A 23,024-nucleotide genomic window follows, 5' to 3' on the forward strand; every position below is an offset into this window, starting at 1 on the left:
TCTTAAGCATCTAATGAAACGAGCATAGCCAGCATAGCCAGTAGCTCTCTACTGGAATTGTTTATCGATCGAAATGTTTCGTACAACACATATAGCGTATCCAGAGAAGGTTTTCATCATTTTATTTTAGTTTTTAATATTTAATATTTAATATTTTCAATATTTTGGACAAAGTACTATAATATATTGTATCCAATCGAATTATTAACGTTTTACGTATCCTCCTTGTAACGATCCTTCGATACTTGTTATACGTTAGAAGGCATTCGTTAAGCCGTTCCGAATAGAAACGTTAAATAGTCCTTTACTTAAGATACGGCGATGCCTAGTGCCCACAAAATATTTTAGGTTGGCCATACCGAGCGTGCCATACATCACTCCGAAAGCGCGCTTACGATCGATCGAACGATCGCGCGAAAAATCAGGACGGTGTTTCGGTAGTTGACGGTCGAAGGATCGATCGAAAATTCGTTTTCCCAAGACCTGTGCGCTCTATCCTGCCCTACCTCGACCTGCACTGCTACGGGAGAGAGACGAGCTTCTAGAGGGGGTCGAAGAGCGGCAAATTCTTGCAGTCTAGTCGAGGACCGTGATGCCGATGCTACCGAGCCGAACTTAACGGTTCCCCAGTATCGAACGCGTCGTTGTTCGTGAGTTACGCGCGTTCCTATCGATCTATACACTCGAACGAGAATTATTCGATTAGTAGGTGATTTACGTCGCGAACTATACACGCATAACACGCGCGCGCTAGTAGAGGCAACTGGAAGTATATCACTAAGAATTTTAAAGGTTCGTTTGTCTCGTTTCAAGAACGAGGAACAACAGGTGTGCCGTCAAGGAAGCGCTTCGATGGCTTCTATCTTGTAACACGTACAAAACAGATTTTTGTTTCTACGTGTTGCGTCCCTTTACGTGATTTCTTTAACAACTGGTTACGAATTTCGGCTTCGCCGGAACACGTCATGGGCCAAAACTGGCTATAAACCAATGCTGACAAATATGAGTAAGTAAATCCTATCTGGATTCTTTTTTTTTTGTATTGATTTCTTTTTTTTTGAATTATGGCTACCACGTATAAATATGTACGTAAATCGGATAATTATAAAATAGCAATTTTATTTTCTTAGATTTTTCATTATTTCATATATAAAACGTGTACATAAACGTGCGCGTATTGCTGTATAAAAGAACGTTATTATTTATTTTTCATTAGTTTTCCTTTCAATTTATCGTTTCCATTTCTCAAATTTTTCGTAATCGTTACGACTGTATTCCCTTTAATTTTTGGTAATAATACGAGTGTCTCTGACGCGGAAGAAATTTTAATCGATTTTGTGTTGTTTCTTTTCCTGTTTCTTTTCATAGGAACTTTGTTAGGTGCGTTTCGAATATTTATAAATTATTCCCTAGTTTTGGTTGTGTTTGGTTTTTAAATTCGTGTACTTGCGAAGTTGCTAAATCTTTAATTAATTTTAAGCTCTTTGTCACGGTGTATGAAAAAAATCTACTTATATTATTATCTATTTTCGAGCGTCGACCGTATAGAAGAGTGAATCGAATATGAATTTTTCAGAGGTATTTTGCCCTTGAAATGTACAATTTTGATCTGTTTTCCCTTTTGAGGGATTCTGGATAACGTATACCTTTGTATTTCTATTTGAAAGTAGTTTTTATAATTATTAATAAATATCTCTAGCGATATTAATATCGCAATGACTTTTTCCACAGAATTTAATTCTTGCGCTCGATTATAATCTTATACGGTATAGAGGTATGTTGGTTCCGACGATTTCAAAATACTTAACGGTACATACCATCTTCATCCAAAATCGTTTTCTCGTCTTTCTTACTAACAGCTTGACTAACAGCTGAATTAATACGTTTCATTAAACTTTTTACTCGTGTAATAACTATTATCCAATCTTTCAAATCTATTATATAAATTAAAAAGAAAAATAGAAGCAAAGAGATAAATAGGAGAAATATTAATTAAATTCATGCCTTGTCAAGCTCGTTCAAATTCTATGCACACAACATATGCAAATTCTATTTTATACAGCAGAAATAATTCATTATTTTAAATTATTGCTGATTATTGTTGATTATTGTTGATTATTGTAGAAATTGAAAAAGGAAATTTAATATGAGCTCGAGGACATACTCGTAAGCGTCGTTTAAATTTCATATCGCGCGTAACAATAATTCGAAATATTGTAAATTATTTATAATCGTTATATGAAAAGAAATTGGTTGAAATTAAATCTCGCTCGAATATATTTTATTCTTTACACAACGGGAATTCGATCTTGCATATTTGTTATATAAACGAGATAAAAAGGAATAAAAGGAAGAAGTTTTAAACGTTGAATTAAACAACAAACACACAAATCACACACGATCGAATTAAAGCCCGTTTCCTATAAACGTGGGTATACCGTTTCCCACTATGAGCAAGCGATCATCGTCGTCGTCGTCGTCGTTGTCGTCGTTGTCATCGTCGTCGTCGTCGTCGTCGTCGTCGTCGTCGTCGTCATTTTTGTTTGTTATTTAGATATAAGAAAAGATAAGATGAAAATTGGCCGGGCACGTGTCTATCCAAGAAAAGTTTGCTTCGTGAGGTCTCTCGATGGCGTTGCATAGACAGTTCTTCGCTAGTTTGTCCCTACAGCTTGAACGAGTATAGTTACAGCAACAAGTTTCAAAGGGTGAATGCACCTACGCACACACCTCATGGGTATCGTCTTCGGTGTGTACTGGCCGACCTTGAACCATGTACTACACGAGGCCAATATATACAGTGTGTTTCTCGTGTGTTACACCAACGACGTACACGCTCTGATCTCTACGAAATTTCCACTTGACTCGAAAAAAAAATAATTTTCAAATATTCAAAAAAATATTCCTCAATTAGGTGGAATAGGCTGGATCTTACGTTCTCACGTTTTCACCTTCTCACGTCGGTTTTGTTGATTTTGAAACATGTCGTCAAGGTTTACGCGTTCTAATCTTTTCTTACGTTGTATACGCGTAGCCGCGACTCAGCCTTACCTTTCAACTTACTATATACGTCGTTTAGCAATTTGCTTGACAAATTTTTGTTTCATCGTAAACAATTGTTCAATTTTTCGGTAGCAGCACGCGACATCGTTGCATTTTTATCTAATTACGGATGAGAGAAAGATGCGACATTCTATATATCTAATTATTAGCCAATTATAAGCTCGTCGTCTCGCCTCGTCTCTTTACGACTTTTAGATTGCTCTTTGAAAAATTTGTTATTATTTCTGACGGCTTGGCGTCGTTTCATCACCAACTTTTCAACCAGCGATATATCGCTAAATGAATTCCTCCGTAAATGAATGGGACGCGTACCGTTTTGATTTTGGTTAAAATCGAACATACAAATCTCATGGATTCGGCAAGGCGCGAAATTTGTTTCGATAGACGTAACAGCGGTACTGCAAAATTGAACGAAATCAAACCAGGATCTTATAAATCTTATAAATCTTACGAATCTTATAAATTTAAACACATAAACTCAAAATTCGCGATAGTTAAGGTACTTGTTTCGCGTTACAAGGCGTTATTGTCTGTGTAACGGCACGGTGTGTCGTCCGAATAATAAGAATCTCGTTATATATCGATCTAACGATATATCGTCTTCTGCGTTCATATAAAAAATGGTTATTATCGATGAATTAGGTTTAAGTTGGGCTATATAAAAATTTGGCCCCTTACAGCAGAATGCAACGCGATCCGACGGTCTTTTTGAGGATACAGTTTTCCTGCGAATAGGAAATTCCTTACAAATACGCATATTTGCCAAATATCTCAAATAACGCTCGTTTATTAATGAAATATTTATTCTTTGAAATAACGTTCAAACAGGATCAGATACGTAGTAAAAGTATCGCTGCGAGTACACATTGTAATAGCATCGGGAAGAAACGTTTGACGGTGCATGTTGGTAAATCCGAACAACTCGATACTCTTCTCCAATATTTCTTACACTTCGGTAGGAATTTTCTAAACCCGACGGTCTCACGCTAGTAGACCGAAATCGTTTTCATTACATATTAGCTATAAAGATATGTTTTGCCGTGTAACGTTGGCGTACGATAGTTACGACGTAGTAGAGAGTAATTTATCAAGTTTATCGAGTAACGTTTAGGTACGTTATATGAAAAATAAGCGACTGTCCATATACTTTTGAGCTGAAACGTACTTAGTGTACGTAACAACGTAGCCAGGATGGACTTGAAAGATAGACATCTTGGATCTCATCGATTTCAGAATAGCTGCTTCGCCTGTGAAAACTTTGTTACCGAGCTCTTTATAACAGAGCCGTCTTCTACGATTCAAGCGGTATCATTGGCGAAAATTCGAATCGAATATGCAAACATTCTCTGCTAGCTTCCATTTTTTTAATTACATTCGCGATATCGTCGAGAATAATTTAATTACGTTATTATTTTACCTTTATTTTTTTGTTTTTTGTTTAGCAGAATTATTAATTATTTTAATAATATTATTAATTATTTATAAAAACAGAGCTCTCTCCGTAGAGATTCAAATCGATGCTAAAATTACATAGAAAATAGCAGCCGTAAAAGGTTTAAATTACAAACAAAGTTCCATTTACGTTATCGAAGAATAAAGAAAAACTACCTTTTTAATCGTAAAAAGTTCGTTCTCTACGCGATAGAAGCGAAACAACCTGCCTTCGGAAAAAAAATTAAATATCAATCGATTGCGTCGATAGTTACGCGTTGATAATTAAAAGAGCGTATTAAATAAAATAAAATAAAATAAAATGAATGCAAGCACGAAGAAATAGAAGAGGTTACTGCCTCGATCTGTGAACAATTGTCTTAGAAAGGAAGAAACCTTGAAAAATGTTACGTCCTGTTCCACATAGTTTTACCTTAAAAATGATTATGGAGACTATGATAATTCCGTCCTATCTGGCAACTATTACGAAGAAATTTCTACGATTTCCTCGTGCAAAGTCCAACAAGCGTGGCGGTACTGGCTTGCTTGCCCAGTTGCTTGCTCGCCATGACCATCCAACCGTATTGTTCTCTTGCTTCGATTCTTCTATTTCGTTACTTGCACTTCCTACGTCTCCTTATACACCAATAATTGCATCCTTACGCACGAACAGAAAGCATTTAACGCTTAAACCTCGAACGGGATTCAACGCGAAAGAAGCGCCAATCGTCTTACGATACTTTGGATTTCGAGACAGAAAGTAGAATAGCTTTTAGAATGGTTGTGTGCGAAGTGTAACTATCGAGAAAGAGAAAAGGAAAATGTGCTATTGGCGTTTTCAAAACTAATAAAATTAGTAATTTTATTACCATCGATTGGTCGCTCGTGTAAATGCCGTATTCCGTTCACGTTCGTTCAGCCGTTCTAAAGGTAACGTTTTTCGAACGTTATGTTATTTAATTAAGCGTAACGCGGTTTCAAGCGCACGATGTTAACGCGGGAAAAGAAATTTGATCGTTATGCGGTAATACGTAATTAAAAGAGAGGAAATTTGCTTAATAAGATCAATTTTAATCGTAACCGATATTTGCTTTCGTCGTCCATCCTCCTTTTGGCTCGTGCCAAAATTACTTAAAAGCAACGCTTTCAAGTCGACATCCGTAATAGCTTGGAAGAAAACGGATCGCTTCATCCTGCATATTTTCAGATCGCGCCCAATTTTTCCCAATACGATCGCGCGGCTAATCGTCTCTCGTAACGAACGTGCTAACGAAATTTGCAAATGTTTTATATATCGCGCGTACGTTGTACGTATTTTCGCCGGTCACTCTTCGGTCCCTCTACGTTTCGTCCGGATTGGTCGGAAATGCCTCGGAAGGAAATACACGATCGACGAGCATAGTGCACGCGGATTCTATACGTATATCGTATATACTCGGCTGAAAGCAATTCCATTCGCGGTTACTCGCAACTGCATCGTGTTGCGTTCAGAGAAAGGCCGCCGGTCTACGGTCTACTCTGCACGATCGTTCCGTGGTCGAGTTTTTCGCATACTTGGGAAAATCAACCGCAGAAGTGAATGTTAATAAACGAGGGATTTCTCTTTTACGCTGTGAAACCCTGAAACGGGTGAATAAACTAGAATAGCCGACCGTTTCGTGGCTATCGATCGCGATTCATCGAGATGGTTTTTCCATTCTTGCGTCTTACGACCAGAGACGTTCGAGTCTATCGAAATACGCCGCTGATCGAAACAGTGCGACGATACGCGTTACGAAATTTCTCGTCGACGTTTTTCTCGATCCAAGATCGATCGAGGCCAATACGAGAGATTACGTCGCAATTGTATTTGCAAAAAGAAAATTCCTCGCTACGGAAATGCGTAATAATAATCGTTGGAAGAATCGATATGTTTAAAAATTGGGAAAACAAAAATAAGTTCGAGGTACTTGCCCCCGAAGCTCCTTCGATATTAGAAACCAATTTCGAAAAAGTTAAACGAAAAGTAAAAACGGATTAGGAACGATCGAAAGGAGGACGGCGGTGTCTGATAAAATTGTCAACAAATTGTCAGACTAAAAGTTGGTACGCGGTAACCCAGATCCCAGGAAGGTCGAGGGAAACCGAGTTTGGCGCGAACGTCGCGGCTCTCATTTCCGCAACCGCTTCTTAACTTCCGTCGTTGGACTGCTGGCGTAATTGCGAATGGATTTCGTGCCCATCGATTATCAACGACCAATCGGGTCGATAGAAGTTCGCCGATTTACCGTTCCTTAACGCGTCGCTATTTCGTTACGTAGATTATACGAAACTGATAAACGAACTTGAATCGAATACGTACGTTCGCTGGTACTTTTTCTCTGTAATTCTATTTGTCTAAAAAATATCTTCGATTCGGAGAAAATACGCGTTTCTTCGAGATTAGTCAATGGTTAAATTGGAAAGGAAAATAATTTAGCGTGCTTTCGGATCTTAATCGTTTTTAATATATTTCCACGCTTATATCAGGTTAATCGATCGATATGAAGTATAATAAACTTTGATTTGTTCCGGTCTAGTAAATACTTGTCAGAAAATATTTAACGGTTTTAAAACACCACAACTTTTCCAGTCTTTGAAACCCGTCTCCGCGATAATCTCCAGAATTCGTATTCCTATTTTCTTTGTTTCAAAAATTTCTCAACGCGATCGCCTCTTGGCCGTCTCCTTTTAAAGCAGAACCCGGTAAGCGTTAGAATTTTCACGAAAGTTTGACAATCGCTGGAACACTCTGTTCGTCGCTATAGTCGCTATATATATATATATATATAGGTTGATATTAACGCGATGCATCAAGTAACTCTCTTAACTAAAATTATCGTTTTTTAAACTAAGATTTAAGAAATCATCGCGGTATAACGTGTATTTAAAAATCAAAAAAAAAAATAAAATGTATTTATCGCTACGGTTGATACTTTTCTTTTTTTTTTTTCTTCTCTTTAGGCATCACGCTTCTCTCTTATCGATTTGGAATATCTATCCAAACGCTACGCACATATACGATCTACGTTTTCCAAATATTTTGTTTAAATATAACTAGGCGAAATCTATGTATCGATTTGCATAAATATTGCTTAACCGCGTTCTTAAAACTTTGCAAAAACTTTGCCAATAAAAAAGAAACGTAATTTTGCGTATCGGAATGAGAGTTCAAACGAAATACGCGTAATATCGAATCCAATTTATCGTACGATAGCGCGTAATTAAATATCGATGATCCGTGATAATTATCGGCGATAGTAAGCATCGTTCGATTTCCTGTTCAAAGGAAGAAAGTACAAAGAAAGGTGAAAGTACTATTGTAGTTTTGCCAGAATTAAATACATTAATCGATACTTTCACGTAATATTAATTACGGTTTTACAATTCCACTGGAATTCTCAAGTTTCACAAGCTATGACACGTTGTATTCTTTTTACGCGACTTTTATTATTATGAAAATTACGTTTCTCTGATTCTACGAATTTCTTATATTCGAAGAAGACGAAACTCGATTCCATAAAAAAAAGAAAAGGAAAAAAAAAAGGAAAAAAAGAAACAGTTCTTTTTGGAGCTACCGAAGCTAGAAGATCACGAATGTATCGCGTTAACGTTCTTATGTCTCATATTCGAGGGCTGTAGGTGGACTTTTAAGACAGACTGCATACGTATAGGTTCGATACGTAATGCCTTTGATTCCACGATACTCGGTGGCGGAGAAACGCGGCAACGGAGACGCGATAGCGGGTGAACGACTCGGGAGAAAGATTCACAGTTACAAAAGCGATTGCTCTACTGGCTGCGACGGTTTTTCGAATCCGGTAATTAGCACGATGACGATCCTACGTTTCCTAGTTATTGTGCCTCCGTTTTTTCCCTTTGCGCGTTTCACGTTCGGTTGTCCATTGTACATCGGTATTCTCACGACGCGCGATGAAACAAACCGACGTTGCGTTCCTCCGACGTAACTCACGACAGATTCCTTCTTCTTTTCCATAGCACAGAAAATTTTCTAATTTATCTCTGACCCGATCTTTCGTATCTTTCTTAGCTTTCGATCGATAATCGAATTTTACCAAACTATCGTTTATCAAATTATCGATAGTAATTTTATCGTTATAGTTGTTTGGTAATTAGTCTACTAGTAGATCGATAAACGATCGCGAAAGTAATTTTACCGTCGTTCCGGCAGATCTTTCGATAGAGCGAGAAACGAAAGGTAAACGAATACTTATATCGGATCGTAGACGCGTCGTCGACTTTTATCTTATATTTTCGAGTAACGCGCCTGTTTCGCATATTCATTAGTCGCTTTAGTTCATCGTACATCACGCCGAATCGGGTATTTCCTATTTTCAGCGGTCGATCAAACCTAAGACGTGGCAATTTGTATTTCGCGTTAAAATAATTGGTCGATCGAGTTTATCGCGTCGTTATCTGCAACGCGAACGATACGGTGTTTCTAAGGTGTCTCGTTTAAGCGTTTTCAAGTCTTGTAAATCTAATTTCGCGAAATTCTCTCATCCACCGATCCTTCGGGTTCGAGCAAACTTTTATCGTAACGTATACCTGCTACGATAATGTCGTTATTATTATTATTACGAATATATATACATATATCGTTACTTTGTTTTCCGTATTGATTCGTATATCGCGGCGGCAAAGCGTCCACTTGCCTATAGAAACGACGATGGATACACGCGTGTATACGGCACATGGAGCATCAAAGGGTTAATCTCGTCGCGTTACGCCGTGACGGCGTAACCAATGTCACCGTCGCGTCGCACAGTAACACCGAGTTAACCGCTTTCGATTCCACTACGATTATATTATATCACGACGTTTGCACTCGTTGAGAAACTCGACGCGTGTCTCGCGTTTGATTTCTCGAACGAACGACGATGGTCGGTCGATGGAGACAAGCGGAACCAATGGCACACCAATCACGGGAATAGCACGTTGCGTTACCGGTGGTAATATCCTGTCCGGTTCGTACACGAGCGACGGCTCGTCGCAGGCAAACGCGTCTTTTCTCGTCGTTCGATGCTGTTTCGACTATGCGATTTCCAATTACGAAACGAACGTTATATCGCGCCGATCGAATTCCACTTGCGCGCCAATTCGCGCAATTTTAGGCTCGCACCTGTGTTACGTTTTGAAATTTTATTAAAATACATTTTTCCATCCATCCGATAGTATCTGTACAAGACCGTATGTCGCGAAACGTAACGCCATTTATTTACTTTCACCTTTGTCGAGAAAAACAGTAAAAAGATACGAAAAACGACACGTTCGATAAAACGTACGTGAAATAATAAAGATAGTAGGCTGCTCGACGTTCGCGTCATTCTCCGAGATTAAAAAATACTTTGACTCTCTTAATCGTTTCTGCAAATACATCGATAATACCGGCATCGATTTGCCAGTACAAACGAATACGAATAGAAATTTCGCGAGAAAGTGGGCTTTTAGCTTGTTGGACGAGCGCGTAATTTTCAAATCGCACGGTACAGAGATTTAAGGAAGAGCAACGTTCCGAGAGACGATAGCATCGGGCATCGAGCTGGCATCGATGCCGAACAATACCGAGGTCTCTGTCACACCCAAGAAAACTCTTCCTTCGCCGTAACGCGTTTGCTCGCGAGATGGAGCGGTTAACAGTACTTGCATGGTTTGTTTCGCATACTGTTCCAACTGGTAGCACGAACCGTTACGAGAATATGGAAAGTCCGGCGATTCGCCAAGAAAAGTACACACGGTTCCCCATATAAAATCCGATAATATCCACCGTTCTTCTTCTCCATTACGTTCGTATCTATTTTTTGTGCTTTTAAGGGAAATTTCCTCGAATCAAGATTTTATTTAGTATTTATATTTGGCATTTTCGCGGGTCGTAGAATTTAATTACTCGTAATAATCGTATCGGCATCGTTAAATTTAGCATCGACGTTGGTTAGTCGTCGATCATTTCGATATTTCGTTTCGTACGGATTGCACCGTATTTAGAACGACTTTAAAACTATCGATGTAACGGAAGTTACAACGGAAGTTACAACGGAAGTACGATGACGCTACGAGTTACAAGATATTGGACGCAAGCGTGAATCTCGCAAAAGTCAGAAAAATATCGATCAAGCTGGCTGAGCGCTCTATATCAAAGCGAAATATCAAACTGTTTCGTATAACTCGTACAACGTGGATAAACGGTCGATAAATCGTATATTCAAATACTTTGGCGAGTCACTGTATCCACCTTCCGCTTCGTATCGCAACGGGAAACTAATCGAGTCGGCGTAAAACACGTTTTTGCTTAGAAAAATCTGGTAAAAGTCGTGGCTTGCTACGTTTTCACGTATCGAGCATAAATGGCTTTACAACTTGGAAACTAAAGACGAGCGACGCTACGATGATACGTATACGTACATGTACGAAATGTACGAAAATCCAAGTGATGGTGGTGAAAAAGGCGGATCCTCCGCCCTTTCTACGCCACACTGCGCCCCCAAAGAGTCAAGCGTGATAACTCTTGGCCCTAAACGATTCCTAGCTGGAATCCGTGGCAACGAGATTAAACGAACGAGGAGAGCGATGAAAAAATAACGCGAGTACGCGTGTTTTGTATTCGCGTGACGTATTTCGGTGTTTGAAAAAACGTGGAACAATACCGTGAGAAAAGGCTATTTACGCGTGATAAACGTCGACACTGGATCAACCCGCGGTTAATAGCAACGTCGTATCGACGTTCTAAAGCACGCTCTATCTTGCATAAATCTTGGTTAATAACGCGGCGGTGGATATTTCGCTCGTAGGAGCAAGACGGAACACCGAAAGAGAACGAAAGTGAAAGGCGCGAATTCCGTAGGCGACTACACGCCAGCTAACCACGTGTCTCCTATATCTCTTCATATATTAGCGGATGAATGAAACAACGAGGCATTTTGCATGCAGCGTAAACGCGTAACCGTAAATCGCGCGGAATTTCTGGAAAAACCTGAAACTTCGTGGTTCTCCGATCTCGTCAAGGTTGGAAAACGTACCTAGAGAGCTGGAAGAATCGCGCGCTACACCGTCGTCTAAAACCTTTTGCACGAATTACAAATTTCGCAAATCCCACATCCTTATCGTCTGCCGATGAGCAACAACGATACTTGTTCGTAACAAAATACAAAAATTATTATTCGTTCTGCGTACTTGGAAACGGTCGCGACAAGCGTCGAAGTTGGATACAGGAATTTATTTTTCAAATCTTTTATGGCTTTCGGAAAATAGTCGTGGCAGCGATATAAAAAAAAAAAAAAAAAAGAAAGAAAAAAGAAAACGCAGAATTTTATCGTCGAACAACAATTTCTTCGTTGTTGGATCGTTGGAGACGAAAGGTCAGCGGGTCAAGTACGTCGCTGGAATGTCAGCGCGCGTCCTACCGAATGATCTCGGACGTACGTATTCGCAAACACCACGCGATAAAGAGTAACTTTCACCCGATCGCTGCTTTCGATGTTTAGAAGGAACAAGATCGGCCAACTGTCCGAATTTGTCTGACATTTGCCCGTCCTATCCTGTTGCGTGCACGGATATCGAATACTCGCATTTGTCTTTGGACGATTCGTCGCTTTTGCCGCTACCAACGTTTCATTTCCCCTGCTTCGAGACGATATACGAGTTTTTCGCTCGACATCTTCTCTCGCTATACCTACGTACGTATAGAAAAAAAGCTGTTCAGCATGTCGACCTTGATAACGTATTTCAAGGTGTATCCTATCGTAGAATGCCATCTACCGCGTAGTAACGAGCAAATCGAATCGAATCGAATCGAATTTAAGAAACATACGTGTGCGCTTGTATGTGCAAATTCTAAATCGCGCGTGGTATTGGAAAACGTCGGTGTTTTTCTGAAGAATATAAATTCTGTTCCACGATAATAGCAGCAAGGTTTCTGTCAAGGCAGCAACTATCGTAATAACTATTCCGAGTTAGGTTCTGTCACAGTCTGATAACTAGACGCATTACGTGCGTCGGGCAGCGCGATATTAATATCGAAACATTATGCTTTGCGAGCAAAATTTTATAGCTCGTCGAATGGATTTTCTTCGAACGATGGAAAGTCTGAATTTTCAAAAGCAACACGGTATCGTTATCGTGCCGGTTGTAATCGAGCAACTGGTCGAATCCACGGCAACGTTTCTCTCGCTCAACCCTTGATCGTATCTTGGACTTTTGAGTCTCGATCGGTATCATTGCCATCGATCGTCGTAACGGTTTTCACAAGCATTTACGAGTGAATCGGTGGTAGTCGGTAATAGCGAAAGACGGATCGATCGAATATTTCTTTAAATTATGCAAACTAATCGAAATCTAATTCCATCCGTCGTAGTCGTTTACGGTGCAGAGACACCGTCGCGGTTAAGCAGGCTCGGCTTGGCCGTACTTTGTTCGAAAGAAAATAACATTTTTATTTTAAAAATAAAATTCGCGCGATTATTCAAAGAAATCGTATTCGAATAATTTCTCGTTCGCGCGATCTCGTTAAAAACCAGTTATGCCGTTGGAACGCGGTAACGAACGATCCGACGTAAGAGGTTATTTTATTCGAACGAACCCACTTCCACTCGAGCATCGATAAACCCAGATTCGACGAATTTTTCTCACGTAACCACGCTTGCTCTCGAAATTGTTCTCGCTTCGAACGTTTCTGCGTGCGGCAGAAACACGCGTATCGCGATAAATTTACCACCCTGTGGCAAACGAAGAGGAGAATCTCGATGTATCGATATTTTTCAAATATATTACTCGAATAACGCCGAACAACGTGCTCGTAGTTAAGTTAATATTTTCCTGCAATCGCATTAGTTCCACCCGTTTATCGAGAATAATTGCATGGACGGATGTGTGCTCGAGTCCAATTACCGCTGCAACACCGATGTACACGGATTTAGCGAATCATCTTAACGAATCGTTCGTGACAACGGCTGTTATTAATTACCAAGGGAAATTGGCCAAGCGATAGACGATCACGATAATGGTATAATATGGTATAGCGAGTGGTACGCGCTCCTGTGCTCCCATTAACAAGTATTCCGAGATCCAACGGCGTGACGAGTACGTTAATTAATTAGGTATTCCGATCTGTTCTTATTCCGTTTCCCTGAACCCGTAATAAGACTCGAACCGTTGACTCCGCTCTAGAAATTCGACCATCTCGCCTACCGAACAACTTCCGGCATCTTTTAACTCTATATTACGTCGCTTATTACTCTTATTAAACTTTACGCTACCTGCTAGACTATGCGAGTTTTCAGCACGACCACGATTCTACCGCGCCTCCAACGTCCACGAGGTTACCCTACGTATTTACGTATTTTTCAACGCACGACTAAATATCTCCACTCCAGTCTTTCATAGATACGCGCTGTTTATCCTTACGTACCTACCTACCACTGTTTGTAATATCGCGCGTAACTGTTTCTAATATCGCATAGACGAAAAAGATATAACAGTATATATAACGTAACAGAACGATGAAAATCCAACAAAGATTTCGTCTTTCGCGATTTGAAAATCCATTCAAATCTTTTAACTGGAAATAATTTTGTTTCTCGAGGATTTTATGCTATCTTTCAGTTCGTATTCAAGCAACGTACACGTTGAACGAAACTCGTCTAATTAAAGATCCACGTCCTAGTTTTTACGCGCAAAGAGAGATTCCTACGTACACGTACGCGTACACGTTGTTAAAATTGAACTTGATCGATGAAAGAGAAAATTCGAAGCAACGCCAGGCCCGGCTAATTTAAATCGCCTTTTACAGGCGTTTGTAAAACCAAACCGCGCATATCGTAGCAGTAACGTTATGTTCCATTTAAGGAATTATCCTGAAAACGTATAAATTAAACGAAAGAAAGTATAGGTAAAATTTAGTTCTCAGCGGTAGATACGGAATTACCGGGGCGTAGAAAAATGTGACAACCCAGTTGAGCAGCTGATTACGATTCTCTTTTTGCCACGCGATTAACGTCTCTCTATCCTACTATTTTCATTCAGAAACGATTCCGATTCCTCTTACGATTTATACAATTCCGATTAATTTCCATTTCTATATTACAGAAAATTTAATTTCCATAAAGAGATCGATATTCTATTTATATTTCTAACGCAATTTCGGCGCCAATCTAATATTTTCAAGCACGAAGGAAACGGTATTTTTTGGAAAAAGACGAGATCGTAGCAAATTGAAAAAATTTGAAAAGATGGGCTAAAAGGGAAAATTAAACGCTTTCTCGATTATGTCATCTTGGCCATCTTGCTAGAGTATGTAACGATACAACGATGTATCGTAACGAATGCCGGATAGATATAATTTAAAAGTAAATAGTAAGCAGACAAATCCGATATCGACGTCGATCGCTATTCGCAAGAAAATTCTTTCGTTGCCACGATCGTTACGATTTTTCGAAAGTGGTTAGTTGGATTCGACGTACGACTTACTCGTCAATTTTATCGGATCGTAGACCGAAGGAAATAAAGTTCAGGTTTAAACAAAAGGTTCTGTCGCGCAACGATTCCCTTTCTACCAGCCACTCTGCACTTTCCAATATCTCTGGAAAGAACGTCTGAATAATTCTACTAATCGCAACCTTGATCTTATAGAACGTTCCAAGCAACTATGGCTATCTCCTTACTGTTACATATATATACGTATAGTACGTACTGCTATCGCGGCAGAAGTTGCAAAAGAAACGCGTACCAAGTTTTCTCCTAACTTTATCCGCGTTTACGGAAAAGTTCGAAACGCTCAAAAGTTTCAGCGACTTTGGTGGCGATATTAACGCGATAAACGAGGAAAATGTTTCTGGTTAGCGACGGTACCTCGAGCGACGATAAGCACGATAAGCGACAAACACGATCCCACCAAATCCAAACGCTTTCGCGAATCGTGCTAAGCGTTTAGCTGACTTTTATATAGGTTTCGAGAATCGTGAAAAAACAGTTACCGCGAGGATAGTCGTCGTACGCTTCGTCTAAACCTAGGAAAATTGGAATGAAAAGAGCGGTAGGCCGACGATCTCGGTAGGAATTCGTACACCGTTGGTCGACTGCCATCGATAGAAGCCATATCGGCGCGAGGACGTGCGTTTACTCCGGCCATTGACTCGTAACGGGTTCGGTCTATGGACCCTGGTTTGTCGCGGTTCGTTTAGGCTGCACAACTTTGGTCTGCTCGTACATTATGCTTCTCGATAACCGTTGTATCCCAGTCCTACATTCGACGCATATATTGGCCGTTGCTCGTTTCCGCGTCTACAGACCCATATTCGGTCGAGCGAGGAAACATAGGATAACTAAACGTTTTCGTAGCGCGCTTCCTTCTCCGTAGAATCGAATTTCAAAGTTTGCTCAAAGTACGCCAACTAGACCGATCATCGGATCGGATACGAATAAGCGATCTCGATAGCCAACTATCTTATACGCGAAAATACGCGAAAATACGCGAAAATACGCGAAAATACGTGAAAAACGTGGAATAAGAGTTTTACTTTTATTCGATAAAGTTTATTTCGCGATTGGATCGGTATACGCGTGCTTGATCAATTTTCAACGTATCTTCGCACGCCTCGGTCCGATTCCGCTTTTAAACTTACAAGTAAACTTTGTTCTACTTTTCCAAAGTTGTACGTTCCAAAGTTGGCGAGCTCGCGCACTGCCACGCGACTCGACGTAATTGCGGCAATACGAGGAATTTGCGCGGCGCGAGTTTCGAAATTGCGCCTTGCTCGCTCGCTGGTAGCCACGGGATCGTGTATTTAATTCACCGTCTATTTGTAAATCCCTATCAAAGTCCGACTTTCCAACGATAAAATTTCATTTTGAGACGTAATCTATCTATCGCGATGTAATCATCCAACGACAAGCGTAATACTTTGTTACTTGCCATAAATTTCATTTCTCTTTCGTAGCGCCTAGTCGCGTTATTATCAGGGGACAAAAGGTGACAGTCGTTTGCAAAATTTTTACGAAAAACTAAAAAGACAGTCGATTAATTTAATTTTCGTTTAAATACGAGATAACGATCGTCAAAGATTTGAACAAATTCCAGCAGAAATGCCAACGTCTAATCGTTATAAACGACCAAACAAACGTTTCTTGATCGCCGAATTTAATTACTGCGGGGAAATCCATGTATTCGATCTCGGTAATGTTTCTTTATTTGCCAAAGTGCTGGAAGATCGTTCGAACGTGGCGCGTACTCGAGCCTGTCGAGCCACGCGTACGACTTTCTCGCACGAATTTACCCCCTCGAAAGGAAAAACGAGTAATCGTTTTAGGCAACCGTTAGAAACTGCGATATATGGAAGACACACGAATATATTCGATCGACTGGTAGTTACTATCGAATGTCGACTAGTCGTAGTTCAACCTTATAGAATTTGCAGATTTTGCAGATAGAGAAAATCGAGCGCGATTACGTACTTGCGAATTAAACGCGATAATTAAGATTAGTTAGATTAGTTAGATTCCGCTAAAAAAGTTCAAATTCGTTCCGTACGCCTCTCCGTTACAGTTGATATATCTTTGGGAAGAAAGTTAGCGTACTTGTCGGAGAAAAAGAAAGGAAAAATCAAGTCTGACGAGATCGCAATATTTTCAGATATACATCGACCGGTGTTGCTGCTACTCGCAAGCATAATCGCAATCGTGGCAGCAACCTCCAGCTGTCCATGGGCGCAACACGTAGTCGATCTCGAGAGTTCCTGCATTTGCGACTACAACCTGGCCAGAGAACTTTCGGTACAATGTGACATCGTCGATTACGAGCAACTGCTATCCGCTATGCGGCGCCACGTTTCTAAAACTACCATAGACCTGTTCTACGTCAACAACAGCACCATAGGAATCTTGAGGAACGATTCGTTCTCGTCCGTGAAAATCAACAATATGCAATTGTCCGGCTGCCAAATTAAAAGTATCGAGGCGCACGCGTTTAGGGGTCAGGAAAGCTCTTTGAAGAGCATAAATCTAAAGGACAACGAATTGACGGAGATTCCCGGCGAGACGCTGAAAACTCTAAAGAATCTCACGGTGCTGGATCTTTCGATGAATAAAATTACGAGGGTGAACGACGATACCTTCGCAGGATTAAAGTTAGTTACGTTGAAACTGTCCGACAACGAAGTTACTTTGGCGCCTGGGTCGTTTCGTGGATTGGAGAGGTCGTTGAAAAATTTGAATTTGAAGGGAACCAGACAGAAGAAGGTTCCCGAAGCGCTTAGAGGTTTAAGGACACTGGCGTTTCTCGACTTGTCGCAGAATAGTATCAGAGAGTTGCCTGGCTCCGCCGGTACCAAAGCTTTCGAGGGATTGGATTCGTTGACCGGTCTGAATCTCGAGAGGAACTTGATACAAAATATCGGATCCGATACGTTTCACGGTATCAAGAACACTTTGAGCTCGTTGAGCTTGTTGAATAATCTTATTCCCGACTTTCCCACGGCTGCCATCAACAGCGTTCGAGACCTAAGGGTGAGTTTGCACGACGTTTCGCGGGCTGTGGTCGCCGACAGTTCCGGCGAGGATCGATCGAGACGAGATTCGCGAAATTTCAATTCGCCGATAGTTTCCAACTTTTACAACGTTAACGCGTTCGTATTATGTAGACGGCAATGACTTATTTAACTCGATCGTTTACAATTCAAACGTAACGAAGAGCGAAACAAGAAAGCGTAAAGCGAAACTCGGACGTTTATAGTTTACCGTTGATAATTCTTCTCTCTACAAGTACAACATTTTCTCCCTCTATACGCTTTATTCTCCGTAAATACAAAAGATATAAAACAGTTTACTTACGAATATAACGTTGATGATAAATCGAATTTCTTAAAATTTTCCAATCTCTGTCCCGATCCAGGTGCTGGATATAGGATTCAATCTAATAACGGAGTTGCCGATAAACGCGTTTCAAAAGAATCCGTCGATAACTTTGCTAGCGATCGACGGAAATCCTTTGTCAACCGTTCCAGAGGAAGCTCTAGCTCGATTAAACGGAACGCTTCGAGGTCTGAGTTTAGGAGGCCGATTTCTGGTCTGCGATTGCAGATTACGATGGATCGTCGACTGGATAAAAACCAGAGACTTGCAAGTCACCAGTCGGGAACGCAAGCCACAATTCTGCGGAAGTCCGCAAAACTTGCAAGATAAAAGTTTTTACAACATCGATACAGCAGGTGATAATATACGATTAATCGACGGTTAACGATCGTTAACGGTAAAACGTTAGTGGGTAGCAGATAAGAGGAAAGGTATCCGTCTCGACTTCTACGCGGTGGCTGCTGTGTAACGTCGTGTATCCGCCGTTAACCCTTTGCACTCTGAATTTTATTTCAATTTCGTTACCAACGGCTCCCGACGCTTTCAAGCGTTTTATTTGAAATTTACTTCGACCAAAAAATAAGACGATTTAAACAGTAAACCAGTTTTACTCGCGCTATTGTTGTCGTATTTTGTAATTTTCAAGCGTACGACATATCTGAAAACAATTTCTAGGATGCAATCTTGGTTTTCTTTGGCACGTTTCGCGAAAAAAAGGTGGGACTGAAAGCTTTTTTTTATCCTGAGATAAAAACCGCTGTCGAGTCATAGCAAGCGCAAAGGGTTAAAGGAACTGATACTGTAATTCGAAATAAAGATATTCGTCTAAAGTTTTCGACGTAACGAAGAAACTATACTCTTTGCCTTTACTCGGATGAATGGAACGCGCGACGGCAGGTGATTCTACACCCTCGGATCGGTACACATTCGCGTGCAACGATAGACGCTATTTTCCCTGCGTCTGGATCCGATATACACGTGACGTGTACAAGCGCTAATGGGACTTTAACGATCTTTCCCAAGAGACAGAACGATCGACTCGCGATTTGCGTAACTACGTATTTCGCACTCTTCTTCCTTCCGATCGGCACTGTACGATGGAACAAAAAAAAAAAAAAAATTTCGCCTTGAAAATCATGCTCGAGGTCGACTTTGTGGTTCGCCTTTTTAACGGATCTCCACCGATCCGAACGCGTAGAATCACCTTCCAAAGCCATGACGAATAACGTGAAAAACGAGACGTACAAAATCATGCAATTTGTATAAAAAAACACGCTTCAAAAATATGCTAACCATAACGGTATTCCGATTTATCTTATTTTTCTTATTATTTTACCTATCGATATACAACGATATATCGTTATATCGCTATATCGTATCTCATTTGTTTTCTTATAGATTAGAATTTTTTCCCACAATGACAGCTATGACAGCAATGACAGACAGTAGTTAATATCGTAATTCTATGAAAACGACAGTGTAAATAATATTTTATAACGTACTATAACGTACCACGTATATCGCTTATAATATGAAATATTATCGTAAAAACATTTCTTGCAAAGAGCGAAAAAGATCGCCTTTAAGCCTTAAAAGCTTAAAGAAAATTATGAAAATGACCAAAAGCGTTATTATTTTTCACAGAAATGACCTGCGAAAGAACTCCAGAGATAATCGGAATCGGAACGGTAGAAAGCGTGGACACGAGAGAACCTACGGGATCCGCTGTAGCGGCCAACGGTTACAATCCGACCACTCGACCATCGATTAATCTACCTACCACCGCTGCGACAACTACAACCGTATCGACGACGACGCTTGTATCTTCCACAACGGAATTCCAAAAAACCGAGACACCATTTTCCACTACGCCAAGAACCATCACCAACAGGCCAACGGTTGCGCGAACAGGAAACGTGGTGATAACGAGGACCACGCCATCCCCGCCGAAACAAATTCAGGATCAGTTGCAGCAACATCAACCAAGACCACCGCTGGTACTTGGTTCGCCGCTTTACAAATCAAAACTCACCGACAAGGATATTATCGTCAAGGACGTACTCAGACAAGATAACGCAGTGATTATATACTGGGACACGGAAGCGACCAATATTTTAGGTTTCAAAGTAATTTATAGATTGTTTGGCGACAGTAGTTTCAAGCAGGCACCGCCTTTGGAGGCCAGTGAACGAGAATTCAAAATCAAGAACGTTCCTTCGCAGGTAAAATTATTTTCGCCAGCTTCTAGATTTATTCCTGTAATTTAAAGAAGTTGCTTCCACTTTTCGATAATTTCAGTAAAGTAATCTCGATAAAACTTACTTCTCCGAAAGTGTTACGAACGCGTAGTCGACTTGTCCTAAACGTATCGAGTATTCATATTATATATTATATATACGTACAAGAGTGCGAAAGTTTATTAGTAGGAATGTCAATCGACTATGAATTCGAAAGTAAACTCGTTAAGGACAAACAATGTTGAAACAATGTTTGCGAGCTGCGCAATTATTGAAAAATCATAAATAAACATTTTAATAATTTACCTATTTCGATAGATAATAATAAATTATAGCTCGCGATTCTTAAAGTTATCTGTACACGTTCTATTTCGCAGGAATGCATCGTAGTGTGCGTAGTATCGTTGGAAGAAACAAACATCACTCCTGCAAACGTGCCCTACAATCAATGCAAGGAGGTAAGAACGGAAAACTCGCCTACGTCCAACATGGATAAAATTACTATCGCTGCGAGTGCAGCCATATGCGCCACTATAGTGGTAGCAGTAATAATATTTATTGTTGCGAATCGGCGAAGGGCCAGAAAACTTCATACTCTTCACAGTATCGATCAGACAAAAATGGGAGGACCCATTACCGGTTTACCTGTGAATTGTTGTTCCAACGTTGGTCCGACACCCAGCCCTGGTGGGCCGTTGTCATCAATGGCGACACTCAGTGCTTATAACGCTCAAAAAGAATGGGATCAAGTATCGGCGTACAGTAACAGAAGCATACCAAGGCCAAGAATATTCCCCGTCGATCGACAAGGTATAAGAAAACAGAAAACGAGAAAGAAAAAAGTTTCAAGAGTATAAATATCAAAGGAACTTGTATATAGAATATGTGTCGTAGAAGAAAGATATTCGATTTGTTATAAAAATTTATATGTATATATATTTTAGAATAGTCTGTTTCTAGGTTCGATAACTAGAGCTTCTTGCATCGACGATGTCAGATCGCAGACAGGACATTACAGCGGAAAAGTATCGACTCGTTCGGTAGTTGACGGACAATCTCAGCACAGCTTCTCCAACACATCGACGAGATACTTTGGAAACAACACTTTGACTTCCAATCTCGCCAACACAAGATCAGGTTAGATCTTCCCGACCAACTTATCCGATACGTAAAACAAATAGACGCGTCTGGCCGCTTCTTAATACGATATTTCGTTTTGTTCAGAGTTGAGACAATCTCGACAATCTTTGACCGCAGCTTCTGACAGAATATCGCGAACCAATTTTTCACCCAGTCACATGCCACCGCATTCTTCGTCTAGAAGGCAAAGGCCAAGATCGTGTAATCGAACATTGGAGCAAAACCCACCGAGACCGGGTAGCAGATACAGCATAGCCGATTCAACGCACACGCTTAACAATTACGAAGAGAACAATTGGACCGATCATGATATGGACATATACATGGCGCGTAATCCAACTACGAGGACTGGTCTTATGCCTCTCTGAGCGTCCACACATCGTATGTGCGCGGTTTTGCTCAAACGTGTTCAGTGACATTTTTTCCTTCGGACCGTTTGAACTGCTCTCACTCACGTAGTTGTAATATATAACGTGACGTTTCAAAAGGTTCAGAGATTTATAGGTAGCATAGCGTTGACATAGTATCAATGTTAAAATAAAGATCTGAAATGTATGTTATTACAAAAATTACTGTGTAATAGATGTATTAACATAGTAACACGGAGGATACGTTACTAAACGTGTAGCTTTAAGAAAGTCGACGTTAAGAAATTGCTTAAAGGTGCACAGTTAAAAATATATATATATATATATATACGTGCTATGTGTGCTCGAACAGAACGTTCAATTTCAAACGGTTTTAGCACACGATCTCTCGACAAAAAAAGAAAGAAAAAAAAAAAAAATAAGGACATAGCACTAAGCGATAAATAAGTCAAGTTTATCGCGTACGTGGTGGATGTGTTTTTATCCAAAGACTGTATCATAAATCAACGTCTGTCAAATTTTGTATTATGTTTTAATGTCTTGTGCTCGTTGACGCATGTTTATAAGAGATGTACTGATATTAAAGTATTTCTTAACATACGATACGTTCCGGTAATGAGAGATTTCGCTATTAATAAATATAGAGCAATTTTGTATATTTCTACGTACCGATAATTTTATATTTCAGTATTAGAATAAAATCGAAACTTAATACACATTACGATACGGTTATGTGTATTACTCTGATATATTTTGTAAAATTAATGCGTACTAATAAATTCTAAATATCAATAGATCAACCGAAACGGCGATGTAACATCTCGTTTCTCGATTTTATCGCATTGCACAAAACTGCCGGTTCACAATTTCCTTTTACGATAAGGATTCGCGCATTTCATTTTTCTTT

The 23,024-nt window shown here is 40.1% G+C and overlaps 3 protein-coding genes across 4 annotated transcripts in view; 1 reads left to right on the top strand and 2 right to left on the bottom strand.

Moving 5' to 3' along the window:
• Positions 1 to 10,920, bottom strand: part of LOC132909574 (mediator of RNA polymerase II transcription subunit 4) — a 105,186-nt gene extending 94,266 nt beyond the window's left edge. Inside the window, exon 1 of the mRNA XM_060964493.1 lies at positions 10,899 to 10,920. The gene's annotated coding sequence lies outside the window, so the exon portion shown is untranslated. The remainder of the gene's footprint in view (positions 1 to 10,898) is intronic.
• The window catches only part of LOC132909526 (rab3 GTPase-activating protein catalytic subunit), a 32,712-nt gene that overhangs the window by 5,897 nt on the left and 3,791 nt on the right, over positions 1 to 23,024 (bottom strand). The window lies entirely within an intron of this gene.
• Positions 385 to 22,836, top strand: LOC132909527 (vasorin). The gene is made up of 7 exons (XM_060964406.1): positions 385 to 1,006; positions 17,156 to 18,027; positions 18,413 to 18,728; positions 20,017 to 20,594; positions 20,987 to 21,419; positions 21,570 to 21,746; positions 21,834 to 22,836. Exons 1-7 carry the CDS (start codon positions 991 to 993, stop codon positions 22,115 to 22,117), a joined length of 2,676 nt encoding a protein of 891 aa, XP_060820389.1. The 5' UTR covers positions 385 to 990; the 3' UTR covers positions 22,118 to 22,836.

The sequence above is a fragment of the Bombus pascuorum genome, chromosome 8, assembly GCF_905332965.1.
Source record: "Bombus pascuorum chromosome 8, iyBomPasc1.1, whole genome shotgun sequence".
NCBI classification, from domain to species: domain Eukaryota; kingdom Metazoa; phylum Arthropoda; class Insecta; order Hymenoptera; family Apidae; genus Bombus; species Bombus pascuorum.

Bases quoted from the DNA above. Each gene is read 5' to 3' on its own strand.
- LOC132909527 (XM_060964406.1), top strand. The intron at 18,028-18,412 runs GTGAGTTTGCAC...GTCCCGATCCAG, and splicing joins ACAGCGTTCGAGACCTAAGG to GTGCTGGATATAGGATTCAA. The intron at 20,595-20,986 runs GTAAAATTATTT...TCTATTTCGCAG, and splicing joins TCAAGAACGTTCCTTCGCAG to GAATGCATCGTAGTGTGCGT.